Source organism: Ovis canadensis, chromosome 2 (assembly GCF_042477335.2).
Source record: "Ovis canadensis isolate MfBH-ARS-UI-01 breed Bighorn chromosome 2, ARS-UI_OviCan_v2, whole genome shotgun sequence".
In the NCBI taxonomy this organism is placed as follows: Eukaryota; Metazoa; Chordata; class Mammalia; order Artiodactyla; family Bovidae; genus Ovis; species Ovis canadensis.
The window spans coordinates 68,575,915-68,599,188 of record NC_091246.1 but is presented as its reverse complement, the minus strand read 5'-3'; the positions used below and the strand labels follow the sequence as shown (position 1 = coordinate 68,599,188).

At 42.7% G+C, this 23,274-nt stretch overlaps 1 protein-coding gene across 3 annotated transcripts in view; it reads left to right on the top strand.

Annotated features, from left to right (window-relative positions):
- Positions 1–23,274, top strand: part of PABIR1 (PP2A Aalpha (PPP2R1A) and B55A (PPP2R2A) interacting phosphatase regulator 1) — a 289,879-nt gene that overhangs the window by 90,859 nt on the left and 175,746 nt on the right. For all 3 annotated transcript variants that reach the window (XM_069576384.1, XM_069576382.1, XM_069576383.1), the window contains exon 5: positions 373–490. Coding sequence is in view for 1 of the 3 variants with exons in the window: in XM_069576382.1 (XP_069432483.1) it covers positions 373–490 (118 nt within the window). In the remaining 2 variants the exon portion in view is untranslated. The remainder of the gene's footprint in view (positions 1–372; positions 491–23,274) is intronic.

Below are 23,274 nucleotides of genomic sequence, written 5' to 3'. Positions count from 1 at the left end.
AATCATATTTTATTAATATTGTCATTTTGCCCGATCCTCATTATTGTTGAGAAATTTCCAATATTTATGAGTAATGTGCTATAAAGAGTTTTAGATATTTCTTCAGTGAATTAGTTTTAGACGTGTCTTCAGTGCCTAAGGAGAGACTATTTAAAAGGTGGTCTGACTTGTGGAAGAAGAAAACAGCCCAAGCTTTCATATTTCCTTTTCTGTTCAGTGATGGGAAAAGTTTTTCTTGGCATGTTTGTCCTGAAACCATGGATACGGCACAAAAATAAAAGCATGTGGCTGCCCTGGGATTTGGGATGCATATGTTAGTCAGAAAGCATAAATAAATATATGTAATATGTTTCTAATATCTTTTCTTTCAAGATAAATGTGGAACCCAGCCCTCCTCAAGCCTGTTGCAGGGTCATGGTGCGCCCTCTGGTGGCCGCTCTTTCAATCGCCTTACCCGCCCTGTTGAGCAAACTTAAGGAACTCTCTCCTGGTGAGTACTTAATCTCTCTCTTCAAGTAAGGAGGAGGATCCACCGCTGGGGGACGACTTTCTAAAGTCAGAGTCCTGGAAATGGCCAGGTCAGAGCGGCTTCCATGATTTCTTGAGGGAAAGTTGCTTTACATGTGCACATTGAGGAGCTGCATGTGTTTTTTTTCCAAGAATATGTTTCATGTACAGTTATGCCACTTTGTGCCTGTCTTGGTCTGTCTGGCCAGAAGCGAGGTCAGTAAGTAAGTCAAGAAGTGGGTCCATGATGAAAAATGTCACTGGTGAAATGGGCCAACTCTAGGCTGCGGTCATTTTATCCCATGGTAGGGAGTTGAGACTTCTCACTTTAGCTAAATGATCCTCACAGGAATGAGGAGCTACCAAAGGGTGTACTGGGGTGAGGGTGGGGAGGGACACAATCAGATTTATACCACAGAAAGGTGACTCTGAATGAAGTGAAATGAATGGATTTGGGTTCACATAATCTTGGAGTTAAGGAGACAGTCAGGAGACTGTTGAAAAAGAGAAGGTGAGAGATAGTGGTAGCCTGAACCAGGTGGTACCATAGGGCTGGAGAGAAGAGGATGGTTTCTTGGAGATGTTTGGAAAGTATCATCACATAGGATGATTGTTAATTAGATGTGGGGAGTCACAAGGAGTCAGAACTAGAGTGTGCTGCCCAGATTTTGGGCTTGGGCAACTTGGGTAGATAGTGGTGATGTTCACTGAAATCGGAACTCTGAGGGAAGTACAGGTTTGAGGGCATGGCTTCACAAAGGCGTTCAGTTTAGGCTGTGTTCATTTCGAGGAAGCTGTGGACTCTCCAGGTAGAGATGCTAGGCCACGGCTCATCTGCCTCTCAACCTCAGGCTCCGGTTGCTGTACCATGGCTGCCTCATCCTCCAGGCAGAGCTCAGACTTTGGGATGGTGGGGAGAAGGTGCTGTCAGGGACTTTTAGCCATAATGGCCAAAATGGTTTGCCTGGGGCATTCCTTCTGGTGTCGGAGGAGGAATATGGGGAAAGGTGCAAGGAAGAAACCTCGGTATTATTAATACAATATTCCTTTCTCCAGAAGCATCTATGCACCATTGTCATCGATTCAGGCAAGGATTATCAATGGATGCTAAAACCAGTTTGCTTGTAAACAAGCTATTTACATAGCCTAAAAGTAACTCTCCATAGGTTATTTAGTACAACAAAGAGAAAAAATTATCTCAAGTGAAAAGTGCTGGGTGACAATGCCAGTGTATACTCATCAATTATTTACTGATTATGAAAAGGGAAAGGGTTCTGTAAAGTGGAGAAATCATCCGGGTACCACATGATCAAAAGTCACTGTCACCAATAATGGGGCAAACAGACAGCAAGTGCCTCCTAAGGTGATGTACTGAGAAGGACACAGCAGGTACATAGTTTGAATCTTGTCCAAAGGAAACACCAAATAAACCTAAATCAAAAGACATGCTAGAAAACCACTGGCCTGTACTCTTCAAGAATATCAGCATTATAAAAGACAAAGGCTGAGGAACCATTGAGTTGAAAGAGACTAAAGAAACATGACAACTAAGTGTACATATGCAATCCTAGATTCGAAGAGCATGTTCAGTTCAGTTCAGTTGCTCAGTCGTGTCTGACTCTTTGTGACCCCATGAACTGCAGCACACCAGGCCTCCTTGTCCATCACCAACTCACAGAGTTCACTCAAGCTCATGTCCATCAAGTTGGTGATGCCATCCAGCCATCTCATCCTCTGTCGTCCCCTTCTCCTCCTGCCCCCAATCCCTCCCAGCATCAGAGTCTTTTCCAATGAATCAACTGTTTGCATAAAGTGGCCAAAGTATTGGAGTTTCAGCTTTAGCATCAGTCCTTCCAATGAACTCCTAGGACGAACAATATTAGAAATATGGGCAAATTTGAATATGATTGTGTTCAATAATAGTATTATATTGGAGAGTGCCCTCAATTGGATCATTATACTGTGCCCTGTTCTCAGCAAACACTTGCACATATGTTTAGGTGAGAAGAAGCACAATGTCTAAAACTCAGCTCAAATACCGCCTGCCTTAGTCCATATGGGTTGCTGTAACAGAATACAACAGACTGGATGACTTACAAACTACAGAAAGTATTTCTCAGAGTTCTAGAGACTAGAAGTCCAAGATCATTGTGCATGTCCAAGTGAGGGCCCTCTTCTAGACTGTCTATTCTCTTTGTATCCTCAAAGGGGGAAAGGGTCAAGGGAGCTTTGTAGGCGGGGGGTGGGGGGGTCTCTTTTAAAAAAATTTTGGTAAATACTCTTTTTTTGAATTTTTGTTTTTTATCGGAATATAGTTGATTAACAATGCTGTGTTAGTTTCAGTTGTACAGCAAGATGAATCAGTTATACCATATGTATATGTATTCTTTTTCAAGTCCTTTTCCCATTTAGGTTATTACAGAATGTTGAGCAGAGTTCCCTGGGCTATAAAGTAGGTCCTTGTTGGTTATATATTTTAAGTATAGTGTAGTGTGTACATATCAATTCCAAATTCCTAATCTATCCCTCCCCTCAACCCTCCCCTCTAGTAACCATTAAGTTCATTATCTAAGTCTGTGAGTCTGCTTCTGTTTTGTAAATAAGTTAATTTGTCTCATTCTTTTAGATTCCATATATGTGATATCATATGATATTTATCTTTGTCTGACTTCCTTCACTTAGTATGATGATCTGTGGGTCCATCCATGTTGCTGCAGATGTCATTCTTTCATCCTTTTCTATGACTTGAGTAGTATTCCACTAGATATGTGTATGTGTACATATACAGATAGAGATACATCTTCTTTATTCATTCATCTGTTGAGGGACACTTAAGCTGCTTCCACGTCTTGGCTATTGTAAATAGTGCTGCTATGAACATTGGGGTGCATGTGTCTTTTCAAATTAGAGCTTTCATCCTTTCCTTATATACGCCCAGGAATGGGATGGCTAGATCATATGATGACTCTATTTTTTGTTTTTAAAGAAACCTCCTTGATCTTCTCCATAGTGGCTGTATTAATTTATATTCCCACCAACAGTGCAAGAGATTCCCTTTTCTCCACATCCTCTCTAGCATTTATTGTTTCTGATTGGTATGAAGTGGTATCTCATTGTAGTTTTGATTTGCATCATACTTAATGATGCCGAGCATCTTTTCATGTGCCTCTTGGCCATCTGTATGTCGTCTTTGGAGAAATGTCTCTTTAGGTCTTCTTGTAAGGGCACTACTCCTAATCTTGGGTGCTCTGCCTTTATGACCTGATCACCTCCCAAAGGTCCCACCCCAAAACCATCACAATGGGGGTTAGAATTTCAACACATGGATCAAGGGGGGCACAAACATTCAACCTATAGCAGTTCCTGACAATGATATTAATATGTATATTTATATAGACAGAGATAGAGAAAATCTGGTAAAATGTTAATAATTGGTGAATGTACGTATACAGATGTTCAATGTACTTTTTTGCAGTGTGTCTCGGGGTTATTTTTTTAAGGTTAAAAAGAAAAGAAATATTTACATTTGTCCACCCCATGAACGAATAAAGGGGATTCTAAATACTGAAAATTCTAACCAATGTCTCTTTTTAAAGATCAACTATAATAATAATATATTTCATAGCCACTAAATTCCATCTTGATGAAATATCAAAATAGGAAACAGGTGAAGGAGTAATTTCCTGTCCTGCCAGGCCCTTAAGAATGTACAGTATTTGCTATCAATTCAGAACCTGCAGTGTTTAGAGAGGAATTTGCTTTCCTTTAAATCAAGGTACCAGATGAAAGCGCCCAAGGTACAAGAGCAGCTGGAACAAGCATTGCTGCCCGCAGGCGTTCCCGTCCACCAGCCACGTGTCAGTGGGCGGCCTCCGGAAGCAGCCCGGCTGTGTACGCTGGCTGTTCCTGGTGGGGGAAGGGAGGTCGGGGCCATTTGGATGCTCCTGTTCACAGAGCTCCTCCTGAATCTTTCTTACCCCCCAGGGGAGCATGCGCAGGAAGTCAGGGACTCAGCACGTTGAAATAGATCTGGGAAGGCACACAGTCCAAATCTCTGCATCCCTTCCTTCCCATCTGTGGCTTTAATCTCTTTCACAGCATCTCAATGAAGTAGTCATTCACCCTCTGCTTAAACGTAGCCAGTGTCCAAAACTCTTAGAGGCCCCCTCCATTTTCAAACCTCTTAAATCAGTTGAACATTTTTTCCTCTTGGGAATATGTATGCTAAGTCGCTTTAGTTGTGTTCGACTTTGTGAGACCCTATGACTGTAGCCCGCCAGGCGCCCCTATCCATGGGATCCTCCAGGCACAAATACTGGAGTGGGTTGCCATGCCCTTCTCCAGGGGATCTTCCCGACCCAGGGTTCAGAACCTGCATCTCATATCTCCTGAACTGGCAGGCGGGTTCTTTACCACTAGTGAACATGTGCCAGGGCAAAATATGGACTTATTTTTCAAGGCACCTACTAAAAGCTTTTAATGAAAAAAAAAAAAAGTCAGAACAGGCTAACTAAAATTGCGGAACACTTCAAATCCTTATAGTCAAGAGTTAAAGTCATGTTTGACGGTTATCAATCCTTTAGCAAGGCATCCCTAGGTCACATCATTCAGAAACCTTTGAAATTTGCATAGGAGGGCCCTTCTTAACCTCCTGAGATATGCCAATTTTATGGCTATACTTTTAAGAATAAAACAAAAATAGAACAAAATCATATGTCAACATAGTATGCATGTGTATATGTGTGGATGGTGTGTTTGCACGTGCACAGATAGAGATGCCGGAGGATAAAGATCTAGAATATTCCTGAGGAATGGGTTTGGGTGGGGGAAGTGGGAACAGGTGGGAAGAGGAAGGCTTTTTAAATTTTCACCTTGTAGGTTTCATTCTCGTTTAAATTTTTTCCAAAGAGCACATGCTATTGTTATCATTAAAACATTTCCCTCAAAATTAAAACAACAACAAAAAGACAAGTCACTTAAATTGAGCCAAAATCTGATTGCCTGGAGTTTGTACCACACTCTGGGCAACTCAGAATAAGCCTATCCCTTCTTGCACACAGCAGTGAGTCAGTCATCTGATTCTACTCCTGGGGTCCCCCATGTTTCCCTACTCCAAGCTATATGTTCCCATTTTCTTCAGCTGTCATTCAGCTGGCAAGGTTTCAAGTCTCCTTGACATCCTGTCACCCTCCACTGAACTACAGCATATCAAGCGAGCTCAGAAAAAAATCCATTTGGATGTTCAGGTGGCAGTTGGTCATCTGTTGAAAATTACCTAGTCCATGTTTTTGTCCGCTAACTTGGCCTAACTTTGTGGGGTGTTCTATTAAGCAGTTGCATCAGTGATGGACAACCATGTCTGCAGGGCTCCCATGCAGGTCTTATCAGAATCCTACCATGAGCTCTCACAGCACTTATAAGACTTGGGTGACTTATCAATGGGCTTCCCTGGTGGCTCAGACGGTAAAGAATCTGCCTGCAAAATGCCAACCCAGGACAAGAATAAGAAAGATGTCACATAATATCCCAGTTGGGCTTCCAGCATAAAACCTTTGTCATACCTTGAAGATGCTAGTTCTAGGGGGAAGGATAATTTAGGAGTATGGGATTAACAGATACACACATGCACAGAGAAAAGAGGCTAGTTTTAGTTTCATTTATCATTCTTGTCATGATATCGTCTATATGCCAAGTTGAGTCTTGGTTTTAATGCCAACTTGTCCTTGCTTAATTATTATCACTGCCCTCTTTACTCCTAAAAGTATTGCAATTTGTTGGATTAGTTATATGGTCACCCTACTTATCACATACCAATAATAATATCTCCTTCACAGAGAGAAATTTTCTTAGCATTAGAGAAGGAACTTAATTCTGGCTTCAGCCAAATCAAAAACATTTCTGAACATTTCAGATCCATAGATGCTGAAATTCAGGGGGTAAGACAGCTGCTAACATGGTGTTTTCCTCTCTGGAGTTACATAACCAATTTTGAAATGGGAGCTGCTAAACTTCATGTTGGGAAGGCAAACACTAGGTTCCTTGAGACAACCGATTTCAACCATGCATCTGGTCCCATCACTTCATGGGAAATAGATGGGGAAACAGTGGAAACAGTGGCAGACTTTATTTTTTGGGGCTCCAAAATCACTGCAGATGGTGACTGCAGCCATGAAATTAAAAGACGCTTATTCCTTGGAAGAAAAGTTATGACCAACCTAGATAACATATGCAAAAGCAGAGATATTACTTTGCCGACTAAGGTCCATCTAGTCAAGGCTATGGTTTTTCCTGTGTTCATGTATGGATGTGAGAGTTGGACTGTGAAGAAAGCTGAGCGCTGAAGAATTGATGCTTTTGAACTGTGGTGTTGGAGAAGACTCTTGAGAGTCCCTTGGACTGCAAGGAGATCCAACCAGTCCATTCTGAAGGAGATCAGCCCTGGAATTTCTTTGGAAGGAATGATGCTGAAGCTGAAACTCCAGTACTTTGGCCAGCTCATACGAAGAGTTGACTAACTGGAAAAGACTCTGATGCTGGGAGGGATTGGGGGCAGGAGGAGAAGGGGATTACAGAGGATGAGATGGCTGGATGGCATCACTGACTCGATGGACATGAGTTTGAGTGAGCTCCGGGAGTTGGTGATGGACAGGGAGGCCTGGCGTGCTGCAATTCATGGGGTCGCAAAGAGTCAGACCCGACTGAGCGACTGAACTGAACTGAAAGTTAACAGAGTGGCCACGGTATATTTTATCTTTCCCATCTTCCTTAGCAATATGCATTTCCTTGAAACTCCATCCCCACCTCTCCCACCCAGGAAAATTTATTCCCAGAGGAATCAGGAGAATCAGCATTGGTGCAGCCAAGAGGCGCAAATTATATCAGCATTTGTCAAAGATGAGAGCATGCAGCAAGTAGTCCAGGGTATTGAGTCGGTCACTTACTTGGTCAGGTTTCTTAACCACGCTGTGCCTCAGTTATCCCATCTGTAAAATGGGGATTATAGTGGTCCCTCATTCAGTTAAAAGGAGGCATAAATTAGTTATTATTTTAAAACAATGTCTGGCATGTAACATGTATACATAGGCATTCGGTAAACAAAATATAAATGAGGTAACTTGACCTTGGTTCCATGGTTCCAAGACTGGAATAGTCAGAGGAAAGAATATAAACAAGAGGTGTGTGAATGTATCTGCTTGGCAAATTTGAAAATTACACTGGGCTCTGTTTAGGAAACATCACCGAAGAATAGAATTCTATCATTGAAGCATCCCATGTGTTGCAAACACAGAGGAAATTGTCCTTTCATAGATTGGTACTCTGGACACCTGGCTGCCTGCCATTTCCTCCTTGTCAATAAAGACTAAAATACACCAACCTCATTAGTGCCAGATAGATAGAAACAGATTAAGTGGTGGCTACACTGAATCCTATGCCGAGTACACCATGAGAAACGCTGGGCTGGAAGAAGCACAAGCTGGAATCAAGATTGCTGGGAGAAATATCAATAACCGCAGATATGTAGATGACACCACCCTTATGGCAGAAAGTGAAGAGGAACTAAAAAGCCTCTTGATGAAAGTGAAAGAGGAGAGTGAAAAAGTTGGCTTAAAGCTCAATATTCAGAAAACGAAGATCATAGCATCTAGTCCCATCACTTCATGGGAAATAGATGGAGAAACAGTGGAAACAGTGCCAGACTTTATTTTTGGGGGATCCAAAATCCCTGCAGATGGTGACTGCAGCCATGAAATTAAAAGATGCTTACTCCTTGGAAGAAAAGTTATGACCAACTTAGATAGCATATTGAAAAGCTGAGACATTATTTTGCCAACAAAGGTCCGTCTAGTCAAGGCTATGGTTTTTCCTGTGGTCATGTATGGATGTGAGAGTTGGACTGTGAAGAAAGCTGAGTGCCGAAGAATTGATGCTTTTGAACTGTGGTGTTGGAGAAGACTCTTGAGGGTCCCTTGGACTGTAAGGAGATCCAACCAATCCATTCTGAAGGAGATCAGCCCTGGGATTTCTTTGGAAGGAATGATGCTAAAGCTGAAACTCCAATACTTTGGCCACCTCATGCAAAGAGTTGACTCACTGGAAAAGACCCTGATGCTGGGAGGGATTGGGGGCAGGAGGAGAAGGGGATTACAGAGGATGAGATGGCTGGATGGCATCACTGACTCAATGGACGTGAGTCTGAGTGAACTCCGGGAGTTGGTGATGGACAGGGAGGCCTGGCGTGCTGCGATTCATGGGGTCGCAAAGAGTTGGACACAACTGAGCGACTGAACTGAACTGAACTGACACTGAATCCTGTTCAAAGGTACAGTGACTGAGGGGGAACATCTGCCATTCCTTCTTTACATGAATCCTCAGTGAGTTTTGAGGATTCTGCATTCCACCATTGGGGTACATTTCTCTATAATTTTCTACCTTACTGCACCATCATTATTTGTACCCAAGGCAGATTGGATGTTCAAGGAACTAGAGTTCTCACTATGCTGAACATATTAAGAAAATACAAATGATCCTTGAATCAGGTCTTTCCTAATTCTGAGTTCTTCCCTTTCTCTCGTTAGCTTTCCCTTGCTCCAGCTGGCATCTCCCAGCCAGGTATTTGCCAAGACCTTCCTCTTCAAATCTGCCTCACTTGTGCTCCATAGTTAATTACCCTCTTTCTTATCAAAACTTCCATTCATGTATTTGCTAATGTCGCAAGTTTTCTGGCAGTCATATGGCAGTTCTGGAAGGTTTTGAGTAGATGATGCGTGGATTTCATTAATTCAGCCCTCAGAGTTGAAGTGTTAGTCTTGTTTCCCTGTTTTAGTTTCTGAGGAGACATCTCATTTGGCCTTTCCCATGTACTGCTTATGGTTAACTGTAAATTTTGCTGTTTTAAAAGACATGTGTCTGTGTGTGTGTGTGTGTGTGTGTGTGTACTATATATATGTAGAACTTTAGTGAACGAAAAATAAAAAACAAGAAAATAATTACTTTTTCCCTGAATTTAGAACCAGACTCTAATTCCTATTCCAGACTGTCATGACCACAGGAAATGAGGAATATTCTCCCATAAAATGTTTTCCTTCATGATTTCTTTCAGATGCTTCAAAACAGAAGTTTTAGGGTTTTAGCCAAAGTCTGGTTTGGGTTGCATATTTTCTCTGTGCCTGAGGGTGGCATGGTTTTGGAAGAACAAATAACATTGGAAATGTCTTCTAACTGGGATTGCCATATTTAGCAAATGGTAATTGAATTTCTGCTAAAAATGAATACATATTTAAAATCTGCCCCATTCAAAGTGACAATATCTTCAATATATATCTTCAATATATTCCCTGAAGAAGGGACATACTTATACTAACAAGTTATTTCTTGTTTATCTGAAACTGAACTTTAACTGGATGTCATGGGGCAGTGATCCGCAATCTTTCTGGCACCAGGGACCAGTTTCCTGGAAGACAGTGTTTCCATGAACTGGTTGGGGATGGTTTCAGGATAATTCAAGTATGTTATTACATTTATTGTACACTTTATTTCTGTTATTATTATATCAGCTCCACTTCAGATCATCAGGCATTAGATCCCAGAGGCTGGACACCCCTGTCCTGGGGGTTTTGTTTCTTTTGTTTTTTGACTACACTAATTCCAACCAACAAGGTCAAAGCCACTTGTCAGTGACTTCTATATGCATGTACTACGACAAAGTTCATCCTCTCCCTCCCTCTCTCTCTCCCCTCTCCCATTAGTGTGTGGGACTTCCCTCATAGCTCAGTTGGTAAAGAATCTGCCTGTAATGCAGAAGACCCGGGTTCAATCACTGGGTTGGGCAGATTCCCTGGAGAAGGAAATAGCAACCCACTCCAGGATTCTTGCCTGGAGAATCTCATGGACAGAGAAGCCTGGCAGGCTACAGTCCATGGGTTGCAAGAGTCGGACATGACTTAGTGACTAAGCCCCCACTGTGGAGAGTGCTGTGCTGTGCTTGGGCACTCAGTCGTGTCTGACTCTGCGACTGCATGGATGCAGCCCACCAGGCTCTCCTGTCCTTGGGATTCTCCAAGCAAGAATCCTGGAGCTGGTCGCCATGTTCTTCTCCAGAGGATCTTCCCAACCCAAGGATCAAACCCACCTCTCTGGCATCTCCTGCATTGCAGGCAAATTCTTTAACTCTGTGCCACCTGGGGGAGGAGGGATACTTTCTGCAGAGACTGCTTTCTGTAAAGCCTGAGTCTGGAGCCTTGGCCAGGGATAGGGTAGCTCCTGTTCAACCTCTGTGATCTTCCAGGTGAATGTCATATCTGCATCTGGTAATGGGGATCAAAGAGGGGGACACTGAAGAAAACCTTTCTCTCTCACATGCTTTTAGAACATGTTAAAGTTAAAATATAGTATATTGGAACCAAGAGAAAGTGTCAAATAACATAAAATAATTTAGCTGGTAAGTTATAAGTATGCATTCATCTATTATTCTTGAGTGGAAATGACTTTGGAGACAATCTCTCCTTCTCTCAACAAAAGTTTCCTTTTGGAATGAGACGGAAGGGGCGTGTGTCTGTGTGTTCACGAATGTAGGGGAAGTGGGGGTAGAAGGAAGGAGAGGAGGAGCAGAGCCGAGGCAAAAATACCTGAAGTCTAAGTACCTTCCTACTGTGCCTGTCTTGCTACAACTTTGTGTTTTTGCAACCTTTTTTATAACGTAGAAGTGCTGCAGTCCATGGGCTCCCAAAGAGTTGGACACGACTGAGCTGAACTGATTACCTAGTACATGTTCCTTAGAGAAACTTAAGAAATATATGCAAACAGAAAAATCTCTTCTGTAAATCCAACGTGTGGGTATTGTCTTACTCCTGTCACTGGTTTGATGCCGAGAGAGCAGGTTGGCGTGGATACCAGCCTCAGTTCCCTTCCTCGGAAAGCCGCACCCATGCTCCGCTCTGAAGAGAGCCACCCAATCATGGAGCATCATTTCTGGTACAAGCGCCAGTCCAGACGTTGTGTCCTCCATGGCCAAAGTAGGTGGCCACGGTGGGATTCCAGGTGATCCCAAGGACTTGAAAATGCTGGAATTCCTTCATCCTGAGAGGAAAACCTTGAGCAGATCGCTCACTAGTTGCCATCACAGGCAATTCCCAAGCATCCCTGGGTCCTGGGCCTTCTGAGAACTAAGTCTTCAGCTTTTCCTTCAGTTCTGTTATGATAAACTGATTGCATTGATGGTCCCAACTCGTGGGCTCCATATCCACACCCTTTGACAGAGGTTAGAGCCCTATAAGGAGAAGGCAATGGCACCCCACTCCAGTACTCTTGCCTGGAAAATACCATGGATGGAGGAGCCTGGTGGGCTGTAGTCCATGGGGTCGCTAAGAGTCAGACATGACTGAGCGACTTCACTTTCACTTTTCACTTTCATGCATTGGAGAAGGAAATGGCAACCCACTCCAGTATTCTTGCCTAGAGAATCCCAGGGATGGGGGAGCCTGGTGGGCTGCCATCTTTGGGGTCGCACAGAGTCGGACATGACTGAAGCGACTTAGCAGCAGCAGCAGCAGCAGAGCCCTATGAAGAGGTGGAGTCTAGTTTCTCACTCCTTGGATCTGGAATGCCTTGTCATTTGCTTTGGCCAAAAGAATACAGCAGAAGTAAGAGTGTGCCAGCTCAGAGCATTGGCTTCAAGAAGCCCTGTGTGCTTCTACTCTCTTTTCTGGAACATTGACTCCACCGTAAGAACCAGACTGGCCTCACCTTGGCCCGTCTGCTGGAGGATGAGAAACCATTTGGAGGAAAGCCCATGGGTCCCAGCCAACTCACAGAAGCATAACTACCTAATGGACCCACAGCCTCAGATAGATGGGGAAGACTAGCCTACATTCCTGGGCTAAATAAATTGATTTTTTTTAAGCGACTAAGTTTAGGGTGGTTTGTTATGCAGCAATAGCTAACTTATACTTCTGTGAACTTCCACATCCTTCCAATAAATACCAGCTCTTGAGAGCCAGAGTGAATTTCTGTGGCTGAAAACCAAGATTCTTTTACCAGAATATGATCATACCACACATCCTCTTTTGTAATCTACCTTATTTCACTTAGCAACTCATTTTGAGCATCTTTCTCCAGCAATAAACTGGGCAGAGTAAAGAAGGAAAGACTACCAAATGCTACCTCGGAGCCTCTGCTGAAAGCAGTTTTCATCATGACATCATGGCCATTGGCCAAAGTGCAATTCTTGGATAAGCCTCGCCTGATCCCTTTCATTCAGCAGGAAGTGCCTTTAACCTGTACCTTGGTGAGATTATTTAACAGCGTGATGACTTTTCACAGCTCAGTGACCAAGAGGACAGAGCTATGCCTCAGAGGTACTTGAGAACATTAACATTTCCAGTCATTGTTTACCTCTTTGGAAAAGGAAAGCATTCAAAATGTTCAATTCTTTTCAAATGTATAAGACATTTGGATGGAGAAGACAGAAAAAGAGATAGATATTCCCTATAATGATTTTATTTTCTGATCCAAAACTGGGTGATGGAGGTTCTTCAGTCCTTTTCTTTTTGGTCATTTTATTTCCATCATCTTTCTTTCTCACTGAATGGTAGCTTTAATTTGAGATAGTGTTTGCTTGGCAGAGTAGGACAAGGGGAGAGTGCAATGCTTGCCTAATAATCTTCATTTTTATGCTGGTGGAAGTACATTAATATTTTTCAAGAAAAATTAATGTCAAAAAATGGTTCCCCTGCAACTCTGCAAATGTTTCTATGGGAGGGAATTTTCTAGATGCATTATCTACATGGATCCTTTCCAACAAGGTGCCCCACTGGAAGTCAATTCTTAACTTGATTGCTTTTCTTTTGAATTTCATGGTTTTTTTTTTTTTTTTTTTTTTGCTGATAATAACAATAGCTAGCATTTATAACATATCCTTGGACATTTATCTCATTTAATCCTCACAAAAACTCCATGAGATAGGTATTATTATGAGTCTCCTTTGAGTAAGTGAAGCTCAAGGAAGGTAAGTAAAGTAAATGGTGCAAGGGCTCACAGGTGACAAGGATCAGAGCTGGAATGTCCACCCCGTGTGTCAGGCTCCCAAGTCAGAGTGCTCTACAGTATCTTTATGTTATATTGCCCCAATCACTATGGAATTTTATTTAAACAAAGGCATTACATTTTTTTTAAAACCAAAGTATGGGCTAAATACCTCTGATGCTTTTTTTCAAATAGGAAGCAATAAGTGGTCTTAATGAGTTTCCTTTCAATCCTAAGAGGGTATGATGTTGAAATCATACCTGACCTTTTCTGTCTTTTTCCACCCTAAGCTACTTCCTCAGTCTTCCACAAGCCTGAAGGGGCCAGGAGAACACAGTGTTTCCCTGAATGAGACCACTGGGGACCCTGGTACAGAATACCATTCAAGAACTTGAGAAACATTCTCAATATCACTGCAGGAGCCTGGTTAGGTACTAGACAGTGAGAAAGAATATACAGTGTGTAGAACATGCTATCTTACTTCTGAGGTGGGTTTCACTTTAAAGAGCAAATACAAAAAACATAAGAATCCCTATAAGTAAAACCAGAACTAAGAATTATAGTATATTCTATAGATCTGTCTAAGAACTTTCTATAATCATGGAAATGTGTTATGTCTGTTCCACCCAGAATCATAGCCCCTGATGTCATATGGCTATTGAACACCTGAAGTAGTCAATGAAAGGAGTGCATTTTAATTTTTAATTAATCTTAATTAATTATAATGAAATGAAATTTAAATGTAAATAGCCATATGTAGCCACATCTGGCTTTTATATATATTGGACAATACAACTCGAGATGACTACAGAAGTGTGGTGAATGAATGAAATAGGTGAGGCTGATGGGGGAAGGTCTCATCAAGATGTAACTTGAGTAGTTTCTGAAGTGGATTAAGGAGGAGAGAAAATGCAGCTGCATTGAAAAAAGGAGAGAGGAAAGGGGGAAAACAAAAGCTTTGGCCTAAGAGGACACCAGGGTTACAGATTCAAATGCCTACGACAAGGTCCATGAAATTAACATAAACAAAAGAAACAGTTTAGGGGCAGGATAAGGACTGTGGGGAATTAGGGACCCTACCCACCTCCAGCGCATCAGTCGTTAGTCAGCACCAGCCACTGTCGTACACAAATACAGATACAATTTTGACTGACTGATTTTTTCAAAAAGTCAGAAATTCAGATTTTTATGTGAAGTCATCTAACTTTAAGTGTTGGTACCCAAATCAGTCAGGGCAGGCTGTGTCTTCAGCAGACACTGTTGATGCCCCATTCCTTTCCACTCAGCATTTGCCTGTGCCAGGCTATCTATCCCCCCAAACATGTTATGTATACCTTTGACCTTCATACTGAGAATCCTGAAAAATTAAGGGTTCTTAGAAGTAGCTCTCTGCCCCTGCCAAACAGAGAGGAAGCCCCTAAACACCCGAGTCTCCCATCTCTCAGTTGGGATGGTTGTGCAGTACCCTCCAAATTGTCTCCCAGAGCTCCCCTGTAAGACAAGCTTTGGCTGCCCACAGCAGAGATTGGCAGAGGTTGGACATCCATTGGTTTCCACACCTTCCCTGTCGTACTGCCTCCCTCGCTTACTCATGTTTTCTGGGGTCACCTTCAAATAAACTGCTTACACACCAATCCATATCTCAGAACATGATTCTAGAAGAGCCTGAACAAAAACACAGTTGTAAGGAAAAGAAAACCAAAAAACTCAATATCTCAGGGGTAAACTCAATGAAGTTTTGCTTTTCACTCCATCACAACCAGTGTCGGTCACTGTAGAGATTCTATCTGGTCCTCGAAGGACCTGGGTTCCTTTCGTCAGGTTTGGCTCTGTGTCCTCTAAGATACTTTTCTCCTCTGCATGAGGCTGCAAATGGAGAAAAAGGGACCCTGCAGCGCTGGGAGAAGGATTTTTATTGGCCAGGCCTAGTGAGGAGCCCCTTTGCCCACTTTTCATTGGCAGAACGCAGTCACGTGGTCCTGCCTCCACGCTGAGGTAGCTGGGAGATGCCGCGTTGCTGTTTCAGCCACCGCACCTTACTTAAATTTTTGTATGACTGTCCAGACCGAATAAACCATGTCTGTGGACCAAATTCAGCTTGTTAGCCACCTGTTTGAAATTTCCTCCCCACATATCATTCCCTAAGATTGAGAAAATGGGCTAGAAAGTCAACCAGCGAGTTCTTAACTTACACATTAATATTACACAGAAACAAGTAAGACGCATTTTACCCAATTGTGCAATAAAATAACTGTATGGAAATTGAATTGGTTCTTCGTTAATTACAATTCTATAATTTCAGTGAGAAAATTACAATTTCGTTTCTGACAGTTCTTACATGGACAGGATCTTCCAAACAGAGTCCCTTTCTCTACTTTCTGTGATCTCTGTGATTATCTATCCATAAATAAAAGATTTAAAGGTGGCCCATGCCCACCTCATCTATGACTACTCTCCCTCTGGCTCTCTGGACTTCAGCCATATTGTTTATTTCTTGAAGTTGCTGCGTTGGGGTCTTTGCAAATGTTGTTCCCTCTTCTAGGAATATGTTTTCTCTCTTACCTCCTCTTCTTTCCTCACTCTTGACCTAACTGCCCCTGCTTATTCAGGGTCAGTATAAATATTCTTTCCTCAGGGTAGCTTTCACTGAACACTCTAAGTCAAGTCACCTTCTTCTGCCCACTGTTATTCTCTCATTCTGCCTATCACAATCCAGGACAATATTTGTATATTTTATATTGCCTCCTCCAGAGACTGTTTACTTCAGCATCATACACTCAGCACACAGTGTCTGGCACATTGCTGGTGCTCAAAACAGATTTGTTCAATAAATAAATGAATACTGAGAAAAGTCTACTGCTTTAAAGAATTTTGTGGGGATACCACTTACAATTAAAATAGCATTTCCCAATTTGTTTTGAAAGTTTACTTATACTTTATTGGGATTTTAGAAAGAGGAGTGTTTGTGCATTGAATGCTACCTGAAGCAATGAAATAAAATAAGAATTCTTCATCCCAGAAATCCTTGAATTTATTCTTTTCTAAAACTAGTCTAGATAAAACTGCAAGGGATCATTTATGGCAACAGAAGTGGAAACAGGAAAGCTCTTTGAGAAACTGAAAGAGGCATTACAATGTAAAGGGTTATTTCTTAAGAGCATAACTGGCCTAAATAATCTGCCAAGATGCCTGGGGTCAAGACTAGGGCAGGGTGTGAGGGGGAGGTAGGAGTTCCTCAATTCTTTACTTCACCCTGCACATTTCCAGTCCATCAATCATCATTCTGAGTGGGACTCCCAGATAGAGCCCCTTCCGCCCCAACCGCCCCCCCCCCCTCCCGCGCCAAGTCCCTTTCCACCAGCAGTCAGAGTGGTCCTTCCTGTTTGTAACCTAACCTTTTAAGAACTCGTCTTAGAATAAAATACAAATTCCTGTCAGGTTCTGCAAGACCTGCTTCTGGGCTGCTTCTCTATCTTCTCTGGTATTCCTCTCCCTGTCTGTCAATCTACTGTAGGATCATTTTATTTTTGTTTCCCAGACTAGCAAGATCTTCCCCCTTTGTGGCTTTGGTGCCCTCTGTTTGGGATGCCGTTTCCTGTCTCTTTGCCTTAGCTGGCACATTCTCAGCTGTCTGGAACATCATCTCTGTAAAGAGGCCCTTCCTGACCGCCTCTCTAATGCAGACCCCCCTTTTTTTTTACCACCAGGTACTATCTCATCACTTTTTATTTTCCCCACAGAACCTATCCCCATCTGCAAGCATCTGCTTTGTTATTGTTTGTCTCCCCACTAGGTAATGAGCATAGGAATCATGTCTGTTTCTGTTTGCTACCGTATCCCCAGCACTCAGGGCAATGCCTAACAAATAGTAGATGCTTAGTTAAGTGTTTGTTGAATGAATGAATGTCTAAATGTTTAGCTAGCATATTATAATAGAAAGTGTATATTCATACATGTTATATATCAACATTGTTAATTATTGTGTCACTATTACTATTATATTGGGTTGGCCAAAATGTTTGTTCAGGTTTTTCTGTTAAAAACCTGATCAACACACTATCTTTCTACAGTTCAGTCCAATCAGTGGTCACTCATATATTCCAGTATTTCAGCAGACATTTCCTGAGTATCCATCAGATGCCAAGCTCTAGGTTACTCTAAGTACTAGCTCTCATTTCTAGCTGGACATTAGAATTACACTGAAATAAATAATTTCACAATGTGTACATGTATCAAAATGTCACATTATACACCTTAAGTATATATAATTTTATTTTGTCAAAACTAAATTTGGTCCAATAAACCATTGATGTAAGAAGATAAATTTAAAAATAAAATTTTAAATATTTAAAGAGTAATTATGGCTACAGTCAGAGAAAATGACTTCTGCTAATCGTTATATTTTGTATAGAGAAAACCAAACAAGAAAAGAATCAAACTGATGCATACTGGGCCCCACCCCAGCTAAATAAACTGTATTTTCTAATGATAGACCTTGGGAGTCCGAAGGTTTTATAAACTTTGTAGTGTGCACAGTGACAGCTGAGAATCCCTGGCTCTGCAGCTGCACTGCCCAACACAGTAGCCATTAGAAAGATGTGACCATTTAAATTTAAATTAATTAAAATTCAAATCGGTTCCTTAGTTGCATTTTAAGTGCTTAGTAACCACATGTGGCAAGTGGCTACAGTATCAGTGCAAATGTAAGACATTTTTATCCCCTGGAAGTTCTGTTGGACAGTGCTGCTTGAGATACTCAAAGGAAAATAAGACAGTTTCTGCCATGGAAAAGCTCACAGTCTGAAGTAAATTATTCTTGAAGTCTTATCTCTTAGGAAATTTGAACCTGTAGTATTGCCATTAATTACCTTGTATGTCAGTGAAATATCCACAGGAAAGTTTCAAAACCAACCCAAGGTTTAAGAGGTAAACAGTGTCCTCATGGCTAACATATAAATGATGTTAGAGTCTGGCTTGTGATGTGCTCAGGATCTGAAACAGAGGGGTGCTCAATAGACATCTCATGAATGAATGAAAGAATGAATGAATGAGTGAATGAGTACAGAGCCGTAAATGTATGTGGGTCAAAATGTGGTGTGCTCAATTCCCTTTCCTGCCTTCAGGATCAAAACTAAAGAGATAGAGTGGCCTGCATGGAAACAAGTTCAGAGCGTTACATGAAAGGACTGCGGAGGTTCTTAAAGACTGTATCCTTCATGTCTGAGCTACATTTTGTCTTCAGTTCTAAAATGGTACTGGGGCTCTAAGATCAGGAGTGAGCTGATCAGAGACGAGGAGTGGGCTAGTCAGACTATCTGATTCCAGGACTGGCACTTGCCAACTATAATGCTGGACGAGTCACTTAGCTGGGCCTCAGCCCTGATACCTCACGTGTGAAAGGAATGCTGGTATCTCCCTCATAAGGTGATCATGGCAGGGATGCATACTGTAACATGTGGACACTTTAAAAAGAAAGGAAAAGAGAGAGGGGCACTACCTTGAGTCCATTTTGAACTAGCTATATATTTAGGTACCTCGAACTCTCTGGGACACCCCTATATTTTCTAAAGCAAATGAAGGGGTGATGGAGACAGGACTTCTGTTGTGTTTTACCGCTGACATCTTCCAGTTCATGCTAAATGACAGGGACCTGAAGGTTCTGCTTCTGCCCAAGACTGTGTCACTCCAAGTTGCCAAATGCATAACAAAGCTATCTAAGAGGCACAGTTAAACTTTAGTTAGAGACATGATTTTTGGTTTGCAGTTTTTATTTTGGAGGGAGTTGTTGCCAACTGGTGGGATTTGAAAGTGTTTTCCCTGCAGGAGGCAGATTCGGAAGTCTGGCCTGCTAAGACTCTTTTGGAAGCTGAAACTAATTAAAATGTTTATTTTAGCCCCTGTAGCTAAGACACGGCAGGGGAGAAAGTCCAGCATTCGTTTTTATGAAAGTGTAATTATACCAACTAAGCTCTGTGTGACCTGTTCAGCATCTGCCCCAGGGCCACCCCACCTGCTCAAACACCTGCCCTGTATGGGAACATTCAGCAGAACAGTACTTAATGCCAACCTAAGACAACAGGGTTCCCCACCCCCACCCAAGGACCATGGAGCCTGTGTCACCTTCCGTTACCTATAGAGTCACCTCTGAGTGAAGCACAGTCAGCCTTCCTGTTGGCAGATGCAGAATCCAGGGATACAGAGGACCGACCATACTGCGTCACTGTATCTGAGGGCCTTGAGCATCTTGCATTTTGGTATCTGAGGGTGGGGATGATTGCTGGAACAAATGCCCCATGAATATTGAGGAGTGCAAATGACTGGACTGTACTTTCCTGGTTTCACCCTCAATGATATCCATAAAGATACACAAAGAGAAAAAGAGAACGGGAAAGAGAACTAAAAATGAAGTAATTGAGTGTTAGTGTTTTGAGTGTGGTGTCAGAGATTGAGAAAGATATGTGAATACTTCCTGAGTACTTTCTCTGTACTTCCTGAGTATTTGCAAAATCCTTGAGGAAGTGTAAGACATAAGACAAGCTAATGGCAACATTCACTGCTTTTGAATGAAGACAATTAATGAGGTGACCTCTGAAAAGAGGGTGGCTGCTTCATATCCATTCCTCGTTACTTCTTGGTCTACCCCACTGTAGATGCTGTTATGAATACTTGGCAAATGAGGAACTGAGGCTCCAAGAAGCTCAGTGACTTGCAAAGTATAACTAGTGGGCTAAGGACATAGGGTTGGTGGTCCCATGGATGTGGGATGTAGTCCCAGCTTTGCTAATGACTGGCAGTGTGATCTGGAGCAAGTTATTCATCTCACTAAGCCTGTTTTGCCATCTATAAAGTGGGGGAGCTAATAGTTAGTGGACTATCTTTCTTATGAAGGTTCACTGAATTAGCCCATGCAGAATGCCTGGCATATCACTCATCACAGGAATCATGTTGAAGCAGATTTACCGTCATCCTCCTCTGAGACCACACACAGCTGGGGGCAGGGTAGAAGCGTGGCGGAACTAGGATACCAACTTTGGGTTGTTTTACTCCACCTGTAAACCTTCCATGTGTTCCGTTTTCAAAAACTAAGTTCAGAGAACATAATAGGAAGTCGAAGAGTTAGACAGGGAGAACACCAAAGCGTACTGGAAAGAGGCAGACTCGTCCTTCTGCCTTTGGGACATTCCCTGCAAGTAGGTCCTTTGACTCCCATTCCAGGCCCTAGAGAAAATCTGATTGATGAACTAAGAAGTATTTGTTTTTATCAAGAACAGAGACAGTAAGCCTCTAGAATTCCCAGCCTTGATGGTGAAGAGTAATTACAATGTGCATATTATATATACGGTTACTGGCCAACTACCTGTTGTCTCCCCACCAAGACTTTTCTCACACCCTTTCCCATCTCTCTCCTTCTCCACCTCTTTATATTGGCCTCCTTCTTCAAGGCCAGCTAATATCCCACTACCTTCCCATGATCTGGTCTCCTCTTTCCCTAGTTGCTAAAAGATTTATCTTCAGTTTAACATTTAAATTATTTCTCTGTTTCATAAAGACTAATCTCCCTTAAATAGATTTATGTAATTCCTTTGTCTGTGCCAAAGGGTTTGATACTAAGTTGAAAGCCTAGGAGTCTCTAGAGATGTACTTTTTATTCACTCTTGTTGAGAACTGGACTGATAATGCCATTTGTGAAATGCTAATGAGATAATGAGAACAAACTGAGACTTCAGTGCAGAATTTGAAGACATGGGTCTCCATCTGCAAGGTATTTTCATCCCTAAGGAGAACAAAGCTCATGGTATGTGGTAACTGGGAGACACTGTAGCAGAGAGGTTAGAACATGGGTTCTAGAGTTACTGAATTTCCCTTGCTTTTCTAAACAGTAAAATGAAAATTATAGTAGTATCTACTTCATGAGAGTCTTTGTTGAGTTTAAATAAAATAGTGCAAGTCAGCCTCAGTGCAGAGTGTGGCATCTCCTACGAATTCAAAGTTAGCTATAGGTAGGTTCAGAAATGAGAAAAGCAATTGTTCAAAGGCCAGAGTAGAACAACAAACATCTTATACTCAAGAGGCTTACCTGGACATATTCCAGTTACAGCCCAAGCTGCTGTGAAATTATTTTGAAGGTGTTTAATGCTAAATACACAGCTCACAGTAGGAACAGACACCTGTGCCCATGCCAGTTTCTATGCATGGGGGCAGGGAAGAAGAGGAAAGAGCTGAGGAATAGAAAGGAGCAGGCTTCTAGGCTTGGGAAGACCCAAGTGGAAGTCAAGGCCATTTCTTGACTGACCTGGCCTGGCCTCTCTGACCCAAATCACAGGGGAGTGTAAACTGGAGACCCATGAGGTGACAGAGTTCCAGGTGGTGAACTTGGACTTGTGTTGCTCTGTATTCCACCACGCGGGGAGTGGAGCGCTGCGATGCAGTGGAACTGTGGGATCTCATCTTTTTCAGCAGAGGTCCCATTTCCACACAGGCAACATTTCCTTTCTCTGAGACTGCTTTGAGGAGAACAAGCGGGCAGATTTGATATTGCTGAGCTGGAATCATCCAGCCTCAGAGGCATCTCTTGGAACAGCAGCCTAGTCCTGGGAGCAATTGTGTCTGATACTGGCACAGAGGAGGGGGATCAGCTTTTGGGGAAATGACTTTGGTGGACATTTTTGTGCTCTCCTTAGGGGACTGGGTAGGAGATCTTGGACGCGGTAGTGATTTGGTTGATGGTCCTGCCAGAAGCACTTAAAATGCAGCTCCCCCAGCCACTGCACTTAGCAGAAAGGTGCCAGGAATAGCTGAGGGTGGGGGGCATTGTTCTGGTTCAAAGGCTTCTGTTCCAATTTAATTGTGTTTTTGGTGAACTTGGTCGTGGGGCGAGGGATGGACATCTGCCGAGAGGATCTCAGGTTGATCCTATTAATATGCATCCCTACAGCTGGGAAAGTCACACTGCTAAGTTGCACTTGGTTGAGCTTTGGTTTTGAATGTGATCATCCGCCTCGCCTGAATGGAGATAAAAGAGAACTGCCTGCGATTACAGATTCAACGGAAGCGCGTGTTGAAATGCAGAGGAAATGTTGCAGGCTCAGCAATAACAAACTGAAACTCTCTTAGGAAGGTGGTAAGGTAGACGTCCTGAGATCAACATCAGCTACAGAGACTGTACTTCCTGCTGGCTTCCTCCATGTGCCACGCCCCAGAGCACACCTGCCCCAGTGATCTCAGACTCCTCGTCATCGTCACTTGTGAGCTTCCTCTTCAGTCAAGGTGCCCAAGGCACTGAGAGGTCGAGCACCTGCCTGGAGCCACACAACCAGAAGGGGCAGAGGCAGCACTTGATTGCAGATTGGCCTGACTCCAAAGGCTCTGTTCTTTCCATAAGGCTGCCACTAATAACAGGCGGAATCGACAGCAACACATATTGAGCACCTGAGGGGTGTACAGGGAGACAGAAAAAAGTATAAAACCAACTGTGCCTGCGAAACAGTTCTGAAAAACCAAAGAAATATTTATGTGTTGGGGTTTCCCAGGTGGCCCAGTGGTAAAGAATCCACCTGCCGACGAAGGAGACGCAGGAGACAAGGGTTCAGTCCCTGGGTTGGGAAGATCCCCTGGAGAAGGAAATGGCAGCCCACTCCAGTATTCTTGCTGGAGAATCCCATGAACAGAGGAGCCTGGCGGCCTACAGTCCACGGGGTCGCAAAAGAGTCAGACACAACCTTAGCCATGGAGTAACAATAATTTGAA